At 43.9% G+C, this 15,000-nt stretch overlaps 2 protein-coding genes across 2 annotated transcripts in view; one reads left to right on the plus strand and one right to left on the minus strand.

The window, feature by feature from the left end:
• Positions 1-7,209, minus strand: part of LOC105905484 (doublecortin domain-containing protein 2) — an 18,303-nt gene extending 11,094 nt beyond the window's left edge. The window contains exons 1-7 of the mRNA XM_031576925.2: positions 6,867-7,209; positions 6,547-6,598; positions 3,929-4,005; positions 3,557-3,691; positions 2,591-2,740; positions 2,279-2,333; positions 1,440-1,626 (exon numbers count right to left, since the gene is read on the minus strand). Of these exons, the coding sequence (XP_031432785.2) occupies positions 1,440-1,626; positions 2,279-2,333; positions 2,591-2,740; positions 3,557-3,691; positions 3,929-4,005; positions 6,547-6,598; positions 6,867-7,204 (994 nt within the window). The 5' untranslated portion in view covers positions 7,205-7,209. The remainder of the gene's footprint in view (positions 1-1,439; positions 1,627-2,278; positions 2,334-2,590; positions 2,741-3,556; positions 3,692-3,928; positions 4,006-6,546; positions 6,599-6,866) is intronic.
• Positions 7,210-8,845: 1,636 nt separating this feature from the next.
• The window catches only part of LOC116222518, a 9,936-nt gene continuing 3,781 nt past the window's right edge, over positions 8,846-15,000 (plus strand). The window contains exons 1-3 of the mRNA XM_031576926.2: positions 8,846-9,006; positions 9,761-9,810; positions 10,202-10,266. Coding sequence (XP_031432786.1) covers positions 8,846-9,006; positions 9,761-9,810; positions 10,202-10,266 — 276 coding nt within the window. The remainder of the gene's footprint in view (positions 9,007-9,760; positions 9,811-10,201; positions 10,267-15,000) is intronic.

Genomic DNA, 15,000 nt, shown 5'->3' on the forward strand with positions numbered 1-15,000 from the left:
AATCAGAGCCGGATCAGAGCCAAATCAGAGCCAGATCAGCTCCAGATCAGGTCCAGGTCAGGGCAACGAAAGAGGCGACAGTGTACCTGCGTCATATGTTATGCTTTGCTCTGGTTACTTACGGCAAACGCACACTAGTCTTTATGGGGTGTCTTTGTGAGGTGCTGGTACTTACGGCAACATTCCAAATGGAAAGAAATTAGGAAAAAGTACTGCACACTAAACGTAGTTCAATTTAGGTTCTTTCATTCACCAAATTCGGGTGAACTTGGTGATTTAAGAAACCCTAAATGGAAGTAGTGCTTTTCCAATTGTTTTCCTGTTTGAATCTAGATATAGGGCAATCATTGCCAGATCAGCCACAGACTTGGATTTTGGGTTATTTTGTTGTGGTTGCTTCAGTGTGATTCGTTTTACTTTGAGTGTGTTTTATCTGGTCAGTTGCAATAATTCTAGTTGCAGCAATGTACTGCAAATATACAATGGGCCCCCAGAACTGTGGAGTACTTGACTTGGTTCAACTGGTACAGTATTCATTTTGGGCCTTAAAAAAGCATGGGAAACCATGTCACAGAACATGCAACCAGGGTGGGGAAGGTTACGTTTGAAATGTAATAGGTTAAATATGACTAGTTTCCCTGTTAAAAATGCAATAAGTAATGTAACTATTTAAATTACTTCTTCAAAGTAATGTAACTTATTACATGTGATTACATTTGATTCGATATTGCTTGGCAGACAAGAGGCATTAAGTGCATACTGCCAAATGAATGGAGACGACAAAAATATACTAAGTAGCAGAATGGCTGTTATACTATGAATAAGCTTTAAAGCTTTTTACAGAAAATAATATATTCGTGGACCCCGTAATTTCGTTACATATTTTTTCTCAGTAACTGTAACCGATCACAATTACTTTTAATATATAATAAGTTAATCCCAAACCCTGCATGCAACTTTCTCTCTCCTTCTCTGTCTCTGTCATAGACAACAATCTTTCTGTGTGTGTGTGTGTGTATGTGTGTGTGTGTTGCTCTTTTTAATGTCTCTCTCTCTCCCTCTCTTTCCCTCTCTATCTCTCTTTCTCTCTCTAATGTGCCGTAGACAACAATGTCAATCTATTTTTCTCAAATGAATGTAATATTGCTCAGAAGACAGTAGGATTGAATTCTGTAAGTGTGGCCTTGTAGACCTACACAGCCCTGCCCTTGCCTGGCCCTTTTCCGGCCCTGTCCTAGGCCTGTTCTGGGCTTGAGCTGACGTAGAGTCAGCTTCTATCTAAATCCTATGTATGCCATTAGAGAATGAGATTTGCATAGCTGATTCAAAACCAAAATGTCTGACTGATTTGTGTTGCCATGGCTATGCCTTTGGTGAAAGGAACACACCGGAAGTGGGTCCCCTCCCTGGCTACTGGCTGCGGGGGCTATCCGTCTCACCGTTGTCCTGGGCGCTGAGGCTCATGCTGAGGCCGCTTATCTTCTTGCGGAGGTTGATGAGCTGGCTCTGGGATATCTGCTTGACGATGGAGGACAGGCGCTCACGGGGGCCCTGGGGCGGGACTGGCGACTTGCCCTCAGACGGCTCACTGCAGGTCACTACCGACATGCTCACCTGGCCGCTCACCTAAGGGGAGGGGGACAGGGTCAACACACATACGCACACACACACACGCACACGCACACACAAACGTACAAACGTACTCACAGCTAAACAGCAACTATGTTAGGGTAAGGCATACTCATGAAGTCAATCCCAAGTACATAAGATTAAGGTTAACTAGTTCATGACAGTATGATAGATTATTATATTAACAAAACGGTAAAATGTCTAACTACTCTCAACAGGTGATAACTGATGACATTTTAGTTCTCACAGATTTGACAACCCCGCGCAGGTATAACCTCTAGAACATAAAGAACAAGACTAAGATGTTGCTTAGAGAGATGCTCCTTTATTGTGTGTCTAACCTGACAAACCACGGTAATTGTGTATGTGTGCTAAAATAACGATCACTATTTCCATGTGATATGGATATAGCCACTTCACATTCATCATATACTTCTGTGTTGAATTTGCATCAATCTCCATAACCGCCCATGCCTTCGTGGTCAAATAACAGTCACTGTTTGCCATTTGATATTTTTATGCAGTGCCAGCAATGAAAATATGAAGTAGTCTGAAATGGTATCCGTTTGAAAGAGGATATGTTAAGCCAGCTGTTGTGTATATGAAGAAGATGGATCTCAGTGCAGAGAGAGGAGGCCACTGTACTTACACTCCCATTCGATTTTCTGTATCTCGATATGGGGGGCAGTGAAGCTGCTTTTGATCTGAAATTAAAAAGAAATTTAACATTAATAATTCTACAATTAATAATTAATTTGCCGCTCAGTTGAACTCGTACACGATCCGGTGAGTCATTCAACTTGGCTAAACTTCACTCTGCCCTTTCACTATTGTGTGTGTGTTTGTGTGTGTGCGTGTGTTCCTGTGTGTGTGTGTGTGTGTGTGTGTGTGTGTGTGTGTCTACTTTGGTTCACGTGTGTGTCTCTGCATATCTCTTAAATGCCCCGAGAAGCACACTTACCCAAAGACCCTCCTAATCCCTGTGGGTTTCATGAAAAGAAGGTCATTGTACGGAAGCTTCTTGAACTTGTCCCGGCCAACAGCGATGTAGAGCTGACCAGCTTCCAGCTGCTTTCCTTCGGTGATCTGGCTCCCATTCAGTGTATACAGGCTGGCCAAGCATCACATTTATAAGAAGTATTTTAACACACACTTTAGAGGCTAAAGTGATTGAATACCTCTAGAGTCTAGATGTTCCAAAGTTTCTCTCTCTCTCTCTCTCTCTCTCTTTCTCTCACAGACACTCACACTAACTCACACACATACTTACACCTCACACCTACCCAAACACACACACAGACACACACACACACACTGCATTCCTCTCACTCACATACATACTTACCCTCACTGTACATTTCAAACACACTATCTCTGTCTCTCTCTCTCTCTCTCTCATGCCCACACACATACACAAAGTGAAGTTAATCCTATTAGAATGCTTTGCCTAACACCTAAAACCTGCCATGTGCACCCCAATGCCTGCGCTCAGCACTTAAAATGTCATTAACAGTGAAGACAACTACTGCTGATGAGTAATATGCTCTGACTGCTCAGCCTTGACACCTGGTCTCATGTTAGCTGCACCACTCCTCCCCCTTAACAGGATCCGTGGAACACAGAGCTATCTCAAACACATGTGCCATGGTGCCGCAAAAACACGTCAGTATCTCCAGAGACAAAGGTTGTGTTCGAGATTAGATTCCAAAACATTTGTCAGGAGAGAAGGTCATACAGCAATCATTGGAGGGCACATCCTGACCCCTTTGCCTCCTGCAGACCTGCTTAGGTATCTAACTCCTGGGGTTTACCAGTGAACACCCCCACCAGGATTGTTTTTACCCCCCCCCCCCCCCCCCCCCCCCATCACTAGAACTACAACTTGTACCTGTAACCCTACTGCCTCCCCAGAGAGGTGTGTGTTTACCTGCGGACGCCCCCAATAATCTTCAGGCCAATTTTCTCACTGATCATCTCCAGGATCCGCTCATACTGGCCCACAATCCTGTGCGGGATCAGCAGCCTCAGAGCAGGGTTGAGCAGGTCTCCATTCGCTATCACACTAAACCAATACAGTTGGTAGAAGAGTTAGTGCACGCACACACACACACAGACACACACACACACACACAGACACACACACACACGCACGCACGCACGCACGCATGCACGCACGCATGCACGCACACACATGCACACACACACACACACACACACGCACACACACACACACACACACACACACACACCAGACAGACCTACCCAGGGCAAAAACAAGCCTCATGTTTTTTAGACTTACAAAATGGCACACGGCTCTTTGATGGGCTTCAGGAAGCGTGCAGACACGATGATGCGACTCTGAGGCACTGGCTTGGCCTACAAGAGAGAAAAAGTAACATACATATCACCAGGCTGACTGCAGGATAACCAACCTACCCGCCTGCTCTCTTCTGCATGCTGTGAACTTGAGCGTATAGAGCAAAAAAATAGTCTTGTCCTACTCCAGTGCTAGTCCTACTCCAACGATTTCTTAGAAACTGCCCCGATCTTAGTTCTATGGCACTAACATCAGTTATATTGCTCGGTTCTCAGTTCAACTGTCCTGCTGAGGTGACCTGTGTTGCCTAGAGACAGCATCCCTGTGCCTGTTGGTGTGTTGGTGACGGAGGACCTAAGGCTAATTATACAGCCTTTTAGGTGGAGCCTAGAAGAGCCATAATGACATCCTGAAGGGCCTACCTCATTAAAATAATCAGGGTCAGTGTGTGTGTGTGTGTGTGTGTGTGTGTGTGTGTGTGTGTGTGTGTTTGAAGGTTCTTCAAGTTTGCTTGATTGTGATGGTGACCCTTTGTCAAATGCCCTGGCAACCTCTGCCTTAAACAATCTAACCTGAACAAAAAGAAAGGATAAGAGAGATAGTGAGTTTATGAATCATCTGACGTATTTTATAAGTCATATAAGGCTTATAAGGCCAGACATTCACGGTGGCCATTGTCATATAATGGGACTAGAGGTGTGGAGGTCTACGCATGAGTGTGTGTGTGTGTGTGTGTGTGTGTGTGTGTGTGTGTGTGTGTGTGTGTGTGTGTGTGTGTGTGTGTGTGTGTGTGTGTGTGTGTGTGTGTGTGTGTGAGAGCCATGACAGATATTTTTATCATGGTAACACTGGGAAAGATTATCCCAATAACATGCTAATTATAGTTGATGTAATAATGAAGGCTGAAGATAACCATGTTTCAAATACAAGTTCAAGTTTTTAAATGTTTCTGAGTTGATTAAAACATCAGGAAACATTATATTGAGGTTTCAGCCAACACTCATTGCAAAGGACTTAAATACACTTTCTTTCTTAAATAAATAAGATTAGTGTGAATAAGGAGTGTTGACAAGATTATCAAAAGATTAAAAAAAAAACAGAACTGAAGAAAAACAAAATAAGCTTAGAGTAAGAAAGTACATTTCCATGTCAACTTAATTTGAGAATAGATTACACTGAACAGTAGCTATCTAAGATCAGAGCACAATGCATACAATAAATGTGTGTTCTGGAATGCCTAGTAATACTATAAAACAACAGGAAAAATATACACCAACGATTTTCTGTTTTTCATCATCTAATGATAGTCATATACCTAGTGATAGTGATTTTAACCTTCATATATCAAATAGAATGGTCAGTCATACTGTATGTGCTCTGTACTCCTACTTGAGAACGAAATGTGATCCGCATACATTTTAATATCGATAACCTGATAAAAATGATAATGAAAAAAAGATTATCATGCTAATTATGAGTATTATGTATCATGATGACGCTTATTTATAGATTATCATGACAACCTTAGTACGTGCCCACACGTGTGTGTGTGTGTGTGTGTGTGTGGTTTGAGCAGTATGGACACAAACCAGCAGTCTACGCATCACAGGGGCCCACTCTAGTCTGAAGTTTAATGTGGTCTTGACAGCACTCACTCCATGAGAGTACGCACTGAGGACGGCAGATAATAATTCATGAATGAGTAATGCCGGACCAGCGAGTCACAGACAAAGTGATTTCCCCCAGACGATTGACGCTATGAGTCATTAAGCCGTACGCCTCGCATGCCTGCTTCTCCTCACTGTGGGGCTATCTGATCCCTGTATGCCAGTGTAATTATTGAGCTTTCATTTATTAATCACACAAGTACACTGCTCACTACTCTATGTTCAGAGTAAAGAAAGCATAACCAGTTCATAAGGCAGGCATTGTCATCTTTGTATTACCTAAGCATTATCCATTAGCTGATATGTAGGAAGAGGTGTAGTATTGCAGCGATGTGGGAACGTATCAGTTTGTTGCAACAGCTCCTGGTTGACCCTAGTATGACCTAATGGTATGGATTTAGCAAGACATGTGATGCAAATTGCGTATGATAACCATTGCGCATGATATCATCATATTGCTAAAATACCACTGCTACTCACGCATGATGGGTTCATTCGGACTTTAGGCCAACTGAAATTGGTATCTCTTGAATAGAAAACGTTTTTTTTTTTTTTCTATGGGATATAACAAATGCACCAATCACAACCTTAGTGATGCTGCACCAAAATACAAATAGACAAACACACACACACACACACACACACACACACACACACATACACACACACACACACACACACACACGCACACACATACTACACACAACACTTGTAGAAAGCAGAGATTCATCAAGCCCAACCTGTGGCTTTTAGCAAACTACTGGCAGGTAGCAAAGTGCATGGTAATGACAGAGAAGCGTTCCACTGTTTCTGGCACAGTCCCCCTACCTCTGCTAGAACAATGTTAAGACATGACACTAGTCTTACATTTGTGGATAGAGAGGGAGACAAGTAATTCTGTGAAGCTCTTCACAGGCTGAAAGGGTAACTCACCAGACCATTGCTCTGCTGCATTCTTTTCTTTCTGGCTCCAATCTGAAAGTAACTGTCAACACAAATGACCTGTCATTTTGTCATTTCAAACAATTGCCCCCAATACACACAGGTATTATCTCAAACCTTAAACTTATAATGAGGCATGAAAACAGATCGACTATTTGTCTTCTTGTCTATTTGTCTTCGTCTATGAATGCTCTCTGTGGACAAGGCTTTCACGCAATGACAAAAGAGTTGGCATGAATTGAACTAACGAGAGCCAAAATAAGACGAACAGTTTCCATCTACTGCTACATGATAACACGGTTGTCACTTACTCCAGTTTCTTGAACTTCTCTCGGCCAGCCGCCACATACTGCTCCCCGCTCTGGAGGTGCTCCATAGAAGCCACCCGATGCCCTTCTCTAGGTGTATAAATGTTCCTCACCGCTCCGAAAGGAGGTTTCACCCCACCCGTCACCTCTCGCAGAAACGTCTCAAAGTTGGACACCCTCTTCTCGTTTATCACCAAACGCCGAGCTTCGTAATACGGATCTCCATTTCGATAGACAAAAATGTTCTTTACTACGGGCTGCGACAAAAAATGTGGCCTCTCTGCGTTCATTGTGAAGCAAATACCGAGTGAAGCACACAAATTGAGCAGAGACAGGAACATACAGGTTCTACTATTTGGCACAGGTACTTTTCATAGGTAAGCCATATCTATCTGAGGGAACGTCCTCGCTGAGAGAGAGAGAGAGAGAGAGAGAGAGAGAAAGGGGGCGCGTGTTATTGGCCCTCTGCGCTCATGTTACACCTGATAAAATGCTAGGAAGACAGCAGTAAGAGGACGCAGCTATGTAGCCTACTCCGGGTTTTCTGTCCACATAGGCTGTGGTCCGCAGGTACAGGTGACTGCAGGTGAGACAAACTTTGTGTGCGTGTGTGTGAACGTATACCTATTAGAAAAGGAAAACCTCACACAACTAACACACACACACACACACACACACCCACACACACACACACACACAAACACAGACACACATACGCACACACCCACACACACATACTTGTTGCGCCACCTGTGATGGGCGCGTGGGGTATCATGGGAACCTTCCTGTTATTTTGAAGGGTTTCTATAGTAACGGATCAATTCTCATGTCGCATCGCGGTAAGGAGGCTACAGGGAGATTTCTTATTAACCAGGCTGGTCCCACCCTGGCTCCCGCCCGCTTTTAGATAACAGCCTACTATAGGTTTGAAAAAGAAGAAGTCGAATTCGGTGGAAGAGTTGCGTCTCGGAGAGGTATTGAGATGTGCCAAGTTATAAGAAAAGCAGAATGATTGTGGGGATAGTTTTGTATTTGAAAACTCACAGGGTTCCGTTTTAATGAGATGTCAGGGGAATGATATGTAGCCCCTGCGGAAGATTTGGCTTAGGGGAAAAGTGTTTGTTTGGAGTGTTGCATAACAACACATAAATAAAGAAGTTATACATGTAATCTGTATGTTGAACAGCACTGAGGAAAACGTTCAGTTACTGTAAGAAGTCAGAAGATCAGTAGCCTCATTGCCAGATAATTTGATAACTAGAGCTAAGTCTTTGCCTGTAATATGGACCTGTTGTCGGTGGTCTGTCCAAATTTAGCTATCCCATCTTACTGATGTACATAAACAGAGAAGGCAATAGTTTCAAAGAAAATCATTACATGTTTTACCCTAATACACATTATTTGTAGACTGTAGGCCTACTGTTAGGCCTGCTATTAAATGAAAGGATTAATTTTCCTGCTGTGTCAACTGGGAGTCCAATGAAACCGGCTTTTAGTATGTAGATCCCATTTGTTACGCTTCCACAAATTAGTTTAAAAGCGCTTGTTCAGAGAGGAGCTGAGTTTGAACTCATGACCCAGTTTCCCATGTCAGAGATAGAAAGTACCTGAGATTATTGCTCACTCCCCTCTGTATTCAAAGGAGCATCTCCTGGGAGGTTTGCATTTACCCACCAGAGGGAGGCGCTCTCTACCCATGTCACCACGTCTGCCTCAGAGTCCTGTGCACGCCCCCGTCACTGCTTCGTCATTGACAATGTGACAGAGATGAGGTGGGAAGTGTAGTGGGTAAGTGATTTACCCTTTAAAATACCCCTTTCTTTTTCCCTTTCCCTCTCTCTCTCTCTCTGTCTCTCTCACTCTCTCTCTCTCTCTCCCCCTCTCTCTCTATACTGTATATATCGCTCTCCTCCTCCACCCTTTGCTCCTTTTTGGCTTATACGTGTTCTCAATAGCCATATACCTCAGTAGAGTCGGAGGGGATGGACTATAGGGAGAGTGTCAGCAGCCGCAGGCAGAGAGATGAAACAGTGAGGGGGCTGGAGGAGAAGGTCAGGCAGCTCCAGAGAGAGCTGGGGGAGGCCCAGACTGATGCCAGGGCCCACAGGGAGCAGCTCTCCAGCCTCAAGGAGCTGATCAAGGCGTAGGTCGAGCACCACCACCACCCCCACCAACACAGCAAAGCAAAACAGCTCTTTGTTTCCTAAGTCAAATATTAGCAAAGTTATTAATATTATGAAGGTTTGAAAACTGTAATGAATTAGATGGACCCCCAAAAGCCATTCAGAACTCTACTTTAACCTATGAACAGCTCAGCTAATTCATTACTCTACTTAGTTTGCTGAGTAGGAAGGAAGCAGCATTAACAATGAGCATTATCTAAAGGCGCTTTACAGAGCCCAAGGCTTAAATCCCCCAGAGTAAACACAGCAGTGGCTCTAGAATCGGCTCAGGGTTCCACCCTGTTTTACAGTATCTGAGCACAGAAAAACATCTGAACACAGAACATCATTTATAATCGGCCATACAACATCAATCTTGATGGGGGTGGGTCTGAGTTAATTTCCAGTACACATCATACACCACAAGATGGCAGCCTCACATCTCCTGTTGAGAAGAGCACAAAAATAGTGAAGACAGATCTCTGTAAACAGAAACACATCCACCCTGCCATGATTCTGAATGCGCGTTATTCTGAACAGAGTGTGGTCATGATTGAGGATTTCACAGCCCTCTAAGCAACAGTAGAAAACAGTTCTAGGAACTATACTGTAATTCAGTATGTAGCCTGCGTGTGTGTGTGTGTGTATGTGTGTGTGTGTGTGTGTGTGTGTGTGTTTGTGTGTGTGTGTGTCAGGCTGGAGTGTGTGAACCTGTCTTTCCTCTGATTTCTCCAGGGCCTGGCAGGGGGAGTGTGTGGCTGTTGCTGAAGTCAGCAGGATTGTGGGTAAGATCAGACTTTCTCATATGGGACATAGCTAAAAGAAGTAAAGATACTATTGTTGAAAAAGATGGCTATTGTTTTACAGTTTTACAGAACATTTTCACACCGGTGAAATTAATTATTTGTATATATCTGGACAGCTTGTTAATAAGAACATTCTTAATGACTATTCATGTTTTATTTTATTTATTGATTTCCTGTAGAGAGCACCTTAAAATAACCCCCTTTGGAGGGCACCCATATGTTGTCCCAGGGAAGTGTACCCATGTTGTAGTTGATCCGGTGGCACAGAGGCAGTTGGGCTGCAGGATTATGTTACTAACATTAATCTCATCACCAATGACGTTGATGTGAGTTCAGTCATGCCAGTGACATGAGTGTGTGTGTTCCCCAGGTGTCGCTTCGCCTCTCATCACAGTGTCGGATGGTGAGAGAGGTCAGTCACACCTGAGCATTCAGGTAAAGAGGAGCTTTTTTGCTCATATCACACAACTTATTTATCTTTCTCTCCCTCTCTATCTCTCTATATATCTCCTTCTCAAACACACATACACACACACACACACACACACACACACACACACACACACACACACACACACACACACACACACACACACACACACACACACACACACACACACACACTTTCCTCATTCATTCCTTCATTCATTTATTTATTGATCTGTACATGAATTACTTTCATCTTAAATCCATTCACTATGATCTAGCGAGCACTGAGCATCTAAAATGGATATGTGAAAGGGTCAGTTGGCGACATTAGTGAAGAGTATATTATCCGTAATTGATATCACAAGTCTACAGGCACCACTAAAGCTTTCAAGTGGCTTCTCCATGCTGGGTACGCAGAAGTGCTGCTGCTCACCGGCATTATAACACATTCACTAATCAGACAATAATGGCCCACATTCGCGGAGAGAAAAGCTTATTGTGTTTCTCCTTGTGGACGATACCCTCGCAGATTAGAGCAGCTGTGCCACGCAGCACTGAATTCTGGGTAATTGCTCTTGTGTTGCGTCGTGTTGTTGGCAGTGGAGGTAATGGCCGCCGCTCTTCCTTGTCTCTCCGCAGCCCAAAGTGCCCAGTAATTGGGCACCGGTGACAGAGCGTGCGGCAAAGAGGCCCGGCGCGGAGGGGAGTGGCATGGCCCAGCTGTCAGCGCGAGCCAAGGAAAGATAATGATGATGGAGAATAAACAATAACAAGATTATGTCTTAAGAGTCTCACCCCCACCCTCCTCCTCCTGTTTAGAATGCAGCAGCTGGACCCTTGGTTGTTTTCCATATCACAGACATGACAGTGACAAATATTGTGGTTTTAAGATGCAGTGGACAACCTTCCCTACCTGATGGATCCCATTTGTTAACACATTCATCTCTTCAAACGTAACGCTATACAACACTCTGTATGAGCAACTACCTTTGGTATTCAAATTCATTGACACTCAGTAGTCTGTGATGTAAAACAAAGGTTACATTGAAAGGCTGATGTATACATGTGGACATGTAGATGGCCTGTGGGAGGCACACACACACACACACACACACACACACACACACACACACACACACACACACACACACACACACACACACACACACACACATACGGTATATATGGAAAAGTAAGATATGTTAGGTCAGGGCTTGTATTTCCAGTAAGAAACACACACCTTGCGGTACACCCCAATCCCTGGGTGCTCTCGTGTTGCTCACATTCTGCTGAACTGAAGTGCCTTCAAATGGCAGACGCTGATCGATACCCAATGCTGACTGCAGCTGTGTGGCTGAAATTCAGCCCTGTCTCAATTTGTGGCAATCTTCTGCATAAATACAACCACCTGCTGATCGTAGCATGCGATCGATCCCCCCTCTGCGTTCTAAATTGCCCCCCCCCCCCCCCCACACCTCTTCTGTATTGTTTGTTTACCTGATTGTACTCTCTCAAACACACTCTCCCTTGCCGCTGGTCTATTCGCCCTCACCTGCGGGACAATCACCTGAGGAGGCCCAGGAGCGCGTTTCGCATTAGCCCTCAGGTCCATAATGAACTGGCTGGATTTGCCGTCACGCCACTTGCGGCTGGGAAAGGCCAAGGCAATCGGCTGCCTTCACTGCTGCCCTGGCCAGGGTCAGGGCACGTTGATTAACTGGATGGGATTGTTCCAATTTGTATTACCTGAGGGCAGAGAAAACCTTTTTTTTTTTGGCAATCATGAACCACGGATCAATTATTATGGACCGTTTAGTTCATATGCATAAGGTGTGAATTGATTTTCTTTTCCCTCTTCCACATGGTGGGTAAACATTTCAAGACAAATCGATTTATTAGTGACAGAGTCCAGGCAGAATGCAATCATGTATTTGTTCCTCCAATTAAGACAGCCTGTACCTCTGAACGCTTCAGAATGATAGCAGAAGGCTAGGTCACAGGCAGCTCAGCAGCATGAGTAGACTTCTGTTACTGTACAGTGCATATGAGTAGGCCTTCATGTGGACACTTAACTGAGGAAGATGACTGGAGAGCAATTATATTACGCCTTAAGTGTGCGCGGAATTGATTATAGTTCCAATATTTTTATGGGCTGCTTTTGTCCTTTCTGTGGACAGGAAAGATGGCAACCCCAAAAGCAGCTGACAGAATAGTTGTTGATCCTGTGACCCCAAAAGCAGCCGCCAGAATAGGTGTTGGTCTTGTGACCCCACTTGTGACCCCAAACGCAGCCGGCTGAATGGGTGTTGTGTTGAGGTGAATCCACACAGAATCAGGACCAGACCTATCCCAGAGTCAGCTCCTATCTTCTCCTATCCTGCCTAGTCCTAGTTGACATAAAGGAACTTGGACTTGAAGCAGCATTGTGGAGTTTTGGTGTGAAACTAGCGAGCTACCTATTTTAAAAGCATTCAAAAACTTCTCAAACACCACCAACTGCACGTCGGACACTGAAAAACCTTGATAGCATTCTAATTGCCGTCTTTTAGTATAAGTATAATTTGTAAGATTATACTTATATTATAAGGGTTTCTGTAAAGAATAATTTCATTCCTTTCATGAAGCTGGCTGTTATGTTGCAGAGAGCAACACCCTGTCAACATGAAGGATGAGCAGAAGGCTACAGAGAGACTCAGTGCTGTTGCATCCCATCCTCAGAAGTGTGCTGGCATAAAGTCTGCAAAGGAACTGGTGCTTAACACTCACCACAGTTACACTAACAACAATCTCAATTCAACCAGTATCACACACCAGTCCACCTCAGGCAATAACACTGATACCAATATAAAATAACGTTTAACTTTAAGACAATATATAGCTGTTACTGTAATAGGCTTGCATTGGACACTGTGCACTGTAGATTGCCAGTCAGAGAAAGAGTGTCCTCTCACTGCACAGATGAGTCATTATAAAGTGTGATTTCCGGGAAGCAGGAATAACTTCCTGTAGCATTTCTTATCACCATAGAGCTGAAAGATCCTCTGGCTGAATGTTCTCTGTTGTCTGATCAGTAGTAGTCGTACTAGACCAAAAGGGGATATTCAGTGTTGTCCAATATGTTGAGCAGTTGGTGCAACATCCTTCACTCCACAACCAACTCTAGGGGCTCCAGAGAAGTCCCCAACATAGGGCCAGCCTTCTTTATCAATTTGTTCAGTCTCTGGCTCTGATGATGTTGCCCCCAACAGATAGCTGCAAAGAAAATCGCTCTTGCCATACCAGACTGGTAAAAGATGTGCAGTGTCTTGCTGCATGCATTAGAGGACCCAAGCCTCCTCGAGAAGTAGAATCTGCTCTGTCCCTTCCTGAATACAGCATCAGGGTTACATGGAAGTGAACGCCCAGGTATATGTAGTTCTCCACCACCTCCACCTCTTTCCCCAGAAGAGAAACAGTTTTACCCTTTAGTGTGGAGAACCACAGGGAAGTATTATTATTAAAAAAACAGCTATTGAATTCATGTCATACGGATTGTAATCTGAGCCAACTGTGGATGGCCAGAGCTCCCTCTTTAGTGTGTTTCAATGTAAGATGAGATCCAGTCAAACCTAACAGATAATGCTGTACGGATACATTTACATTTATTCATATGTCCAAAACCACTTGCAGTAAAGTACAGATATGTACTGTACATATTCATCAGTATGTGTGTGTGTGCCCTGGCTATCAGACACATGATATTGGTGTTGTCAGTGTCTTGCTCTACCAGTTGAGCTTCAGAAACAACACACACTTATTTCCGTGTACTTGAAAAGCAGAATTCATGGTTTTGTGCATTTAGGTGTAATACAAGGCATGGGATGTGGTAGAACAGTGGTTAGCATTGCTGCCTTGCACGCGGGCAACCTGGTCTCAATCCCTAACTGTTGCAAGTTGTCTCTGTACATCTGTTTGGATAAAAGTGTTTGCTAAATACTTTCCCTTTAAGATATTCCAGTTGTTTCTGAGACAGTGCTGTGCTACATTTTATTAAAGTACTCAGACGCTATTATCCAAATTGACTTCAAGAGCAATGATATTCATTTATATCGGTATGTGTGTTCCTCTCGCTGTCGAAGCCATGATGGTGGTGTTGTCAGCATGTTGCACCACCAGTTAAGCTGCAGGAACAGGGAGTTGAGCTGTCAAGGCGCCCATCATAGGAAGGGACGTCAGGGTGGCATGGTGGCATGACAGCACCCAGCGGGCGCTAACAGAGGCAGGCAGGCATGTTTCTCTCCTTCATTCTTCTATCGCTGTTCACTGGTCTTCACATTACTGTTTCACTTAAGGGAGTCCATGTGTATTCACCTACATCCATTTTGCAGATGCTTTTATATAAAGCTACTTACAGCATAGTAGTGTACAATATACAATATATATACGTATATGTACCCATTTCCATAACTGCCTCTATTTGTCAACCTTCCTGTCAGGCTCGCTCGGGGATGGGACCCGAGTCGCTGGATTTGGGAACCAGCGTTTCAGCCAAGTGTGTCAGAGAGGACCCAAGTGAGAGATGTCGTTTCGAATTTAGTTTCTTTTATTTTCAAAAGGTTGAAATCCAAAAACACAAGATACCTCCACAATGGAAACTCCAAAACACAAAAGATCAGGAACAGGGCAAAAGGCCAAAAACTAAGGAGATACAAAATGTAGCTTTCAGGCAATGAGACAGTAGCCTGAAACTAGCTATGGCTA

This window comes from Clupea harengus, chromosome 11, assembly GCF_900700415.2.
Source record: "Clupea harengus chromosome 11, Ch_v2.0.2, whole genome shotgun sequence".
Taxonomy (NCBI): domain Eukaryota; kingdom Metazoa; phylum Chordata; class Actinopteri; order Clupeiformes; family Clupeidae; genus Clupea; species Clupea harengus.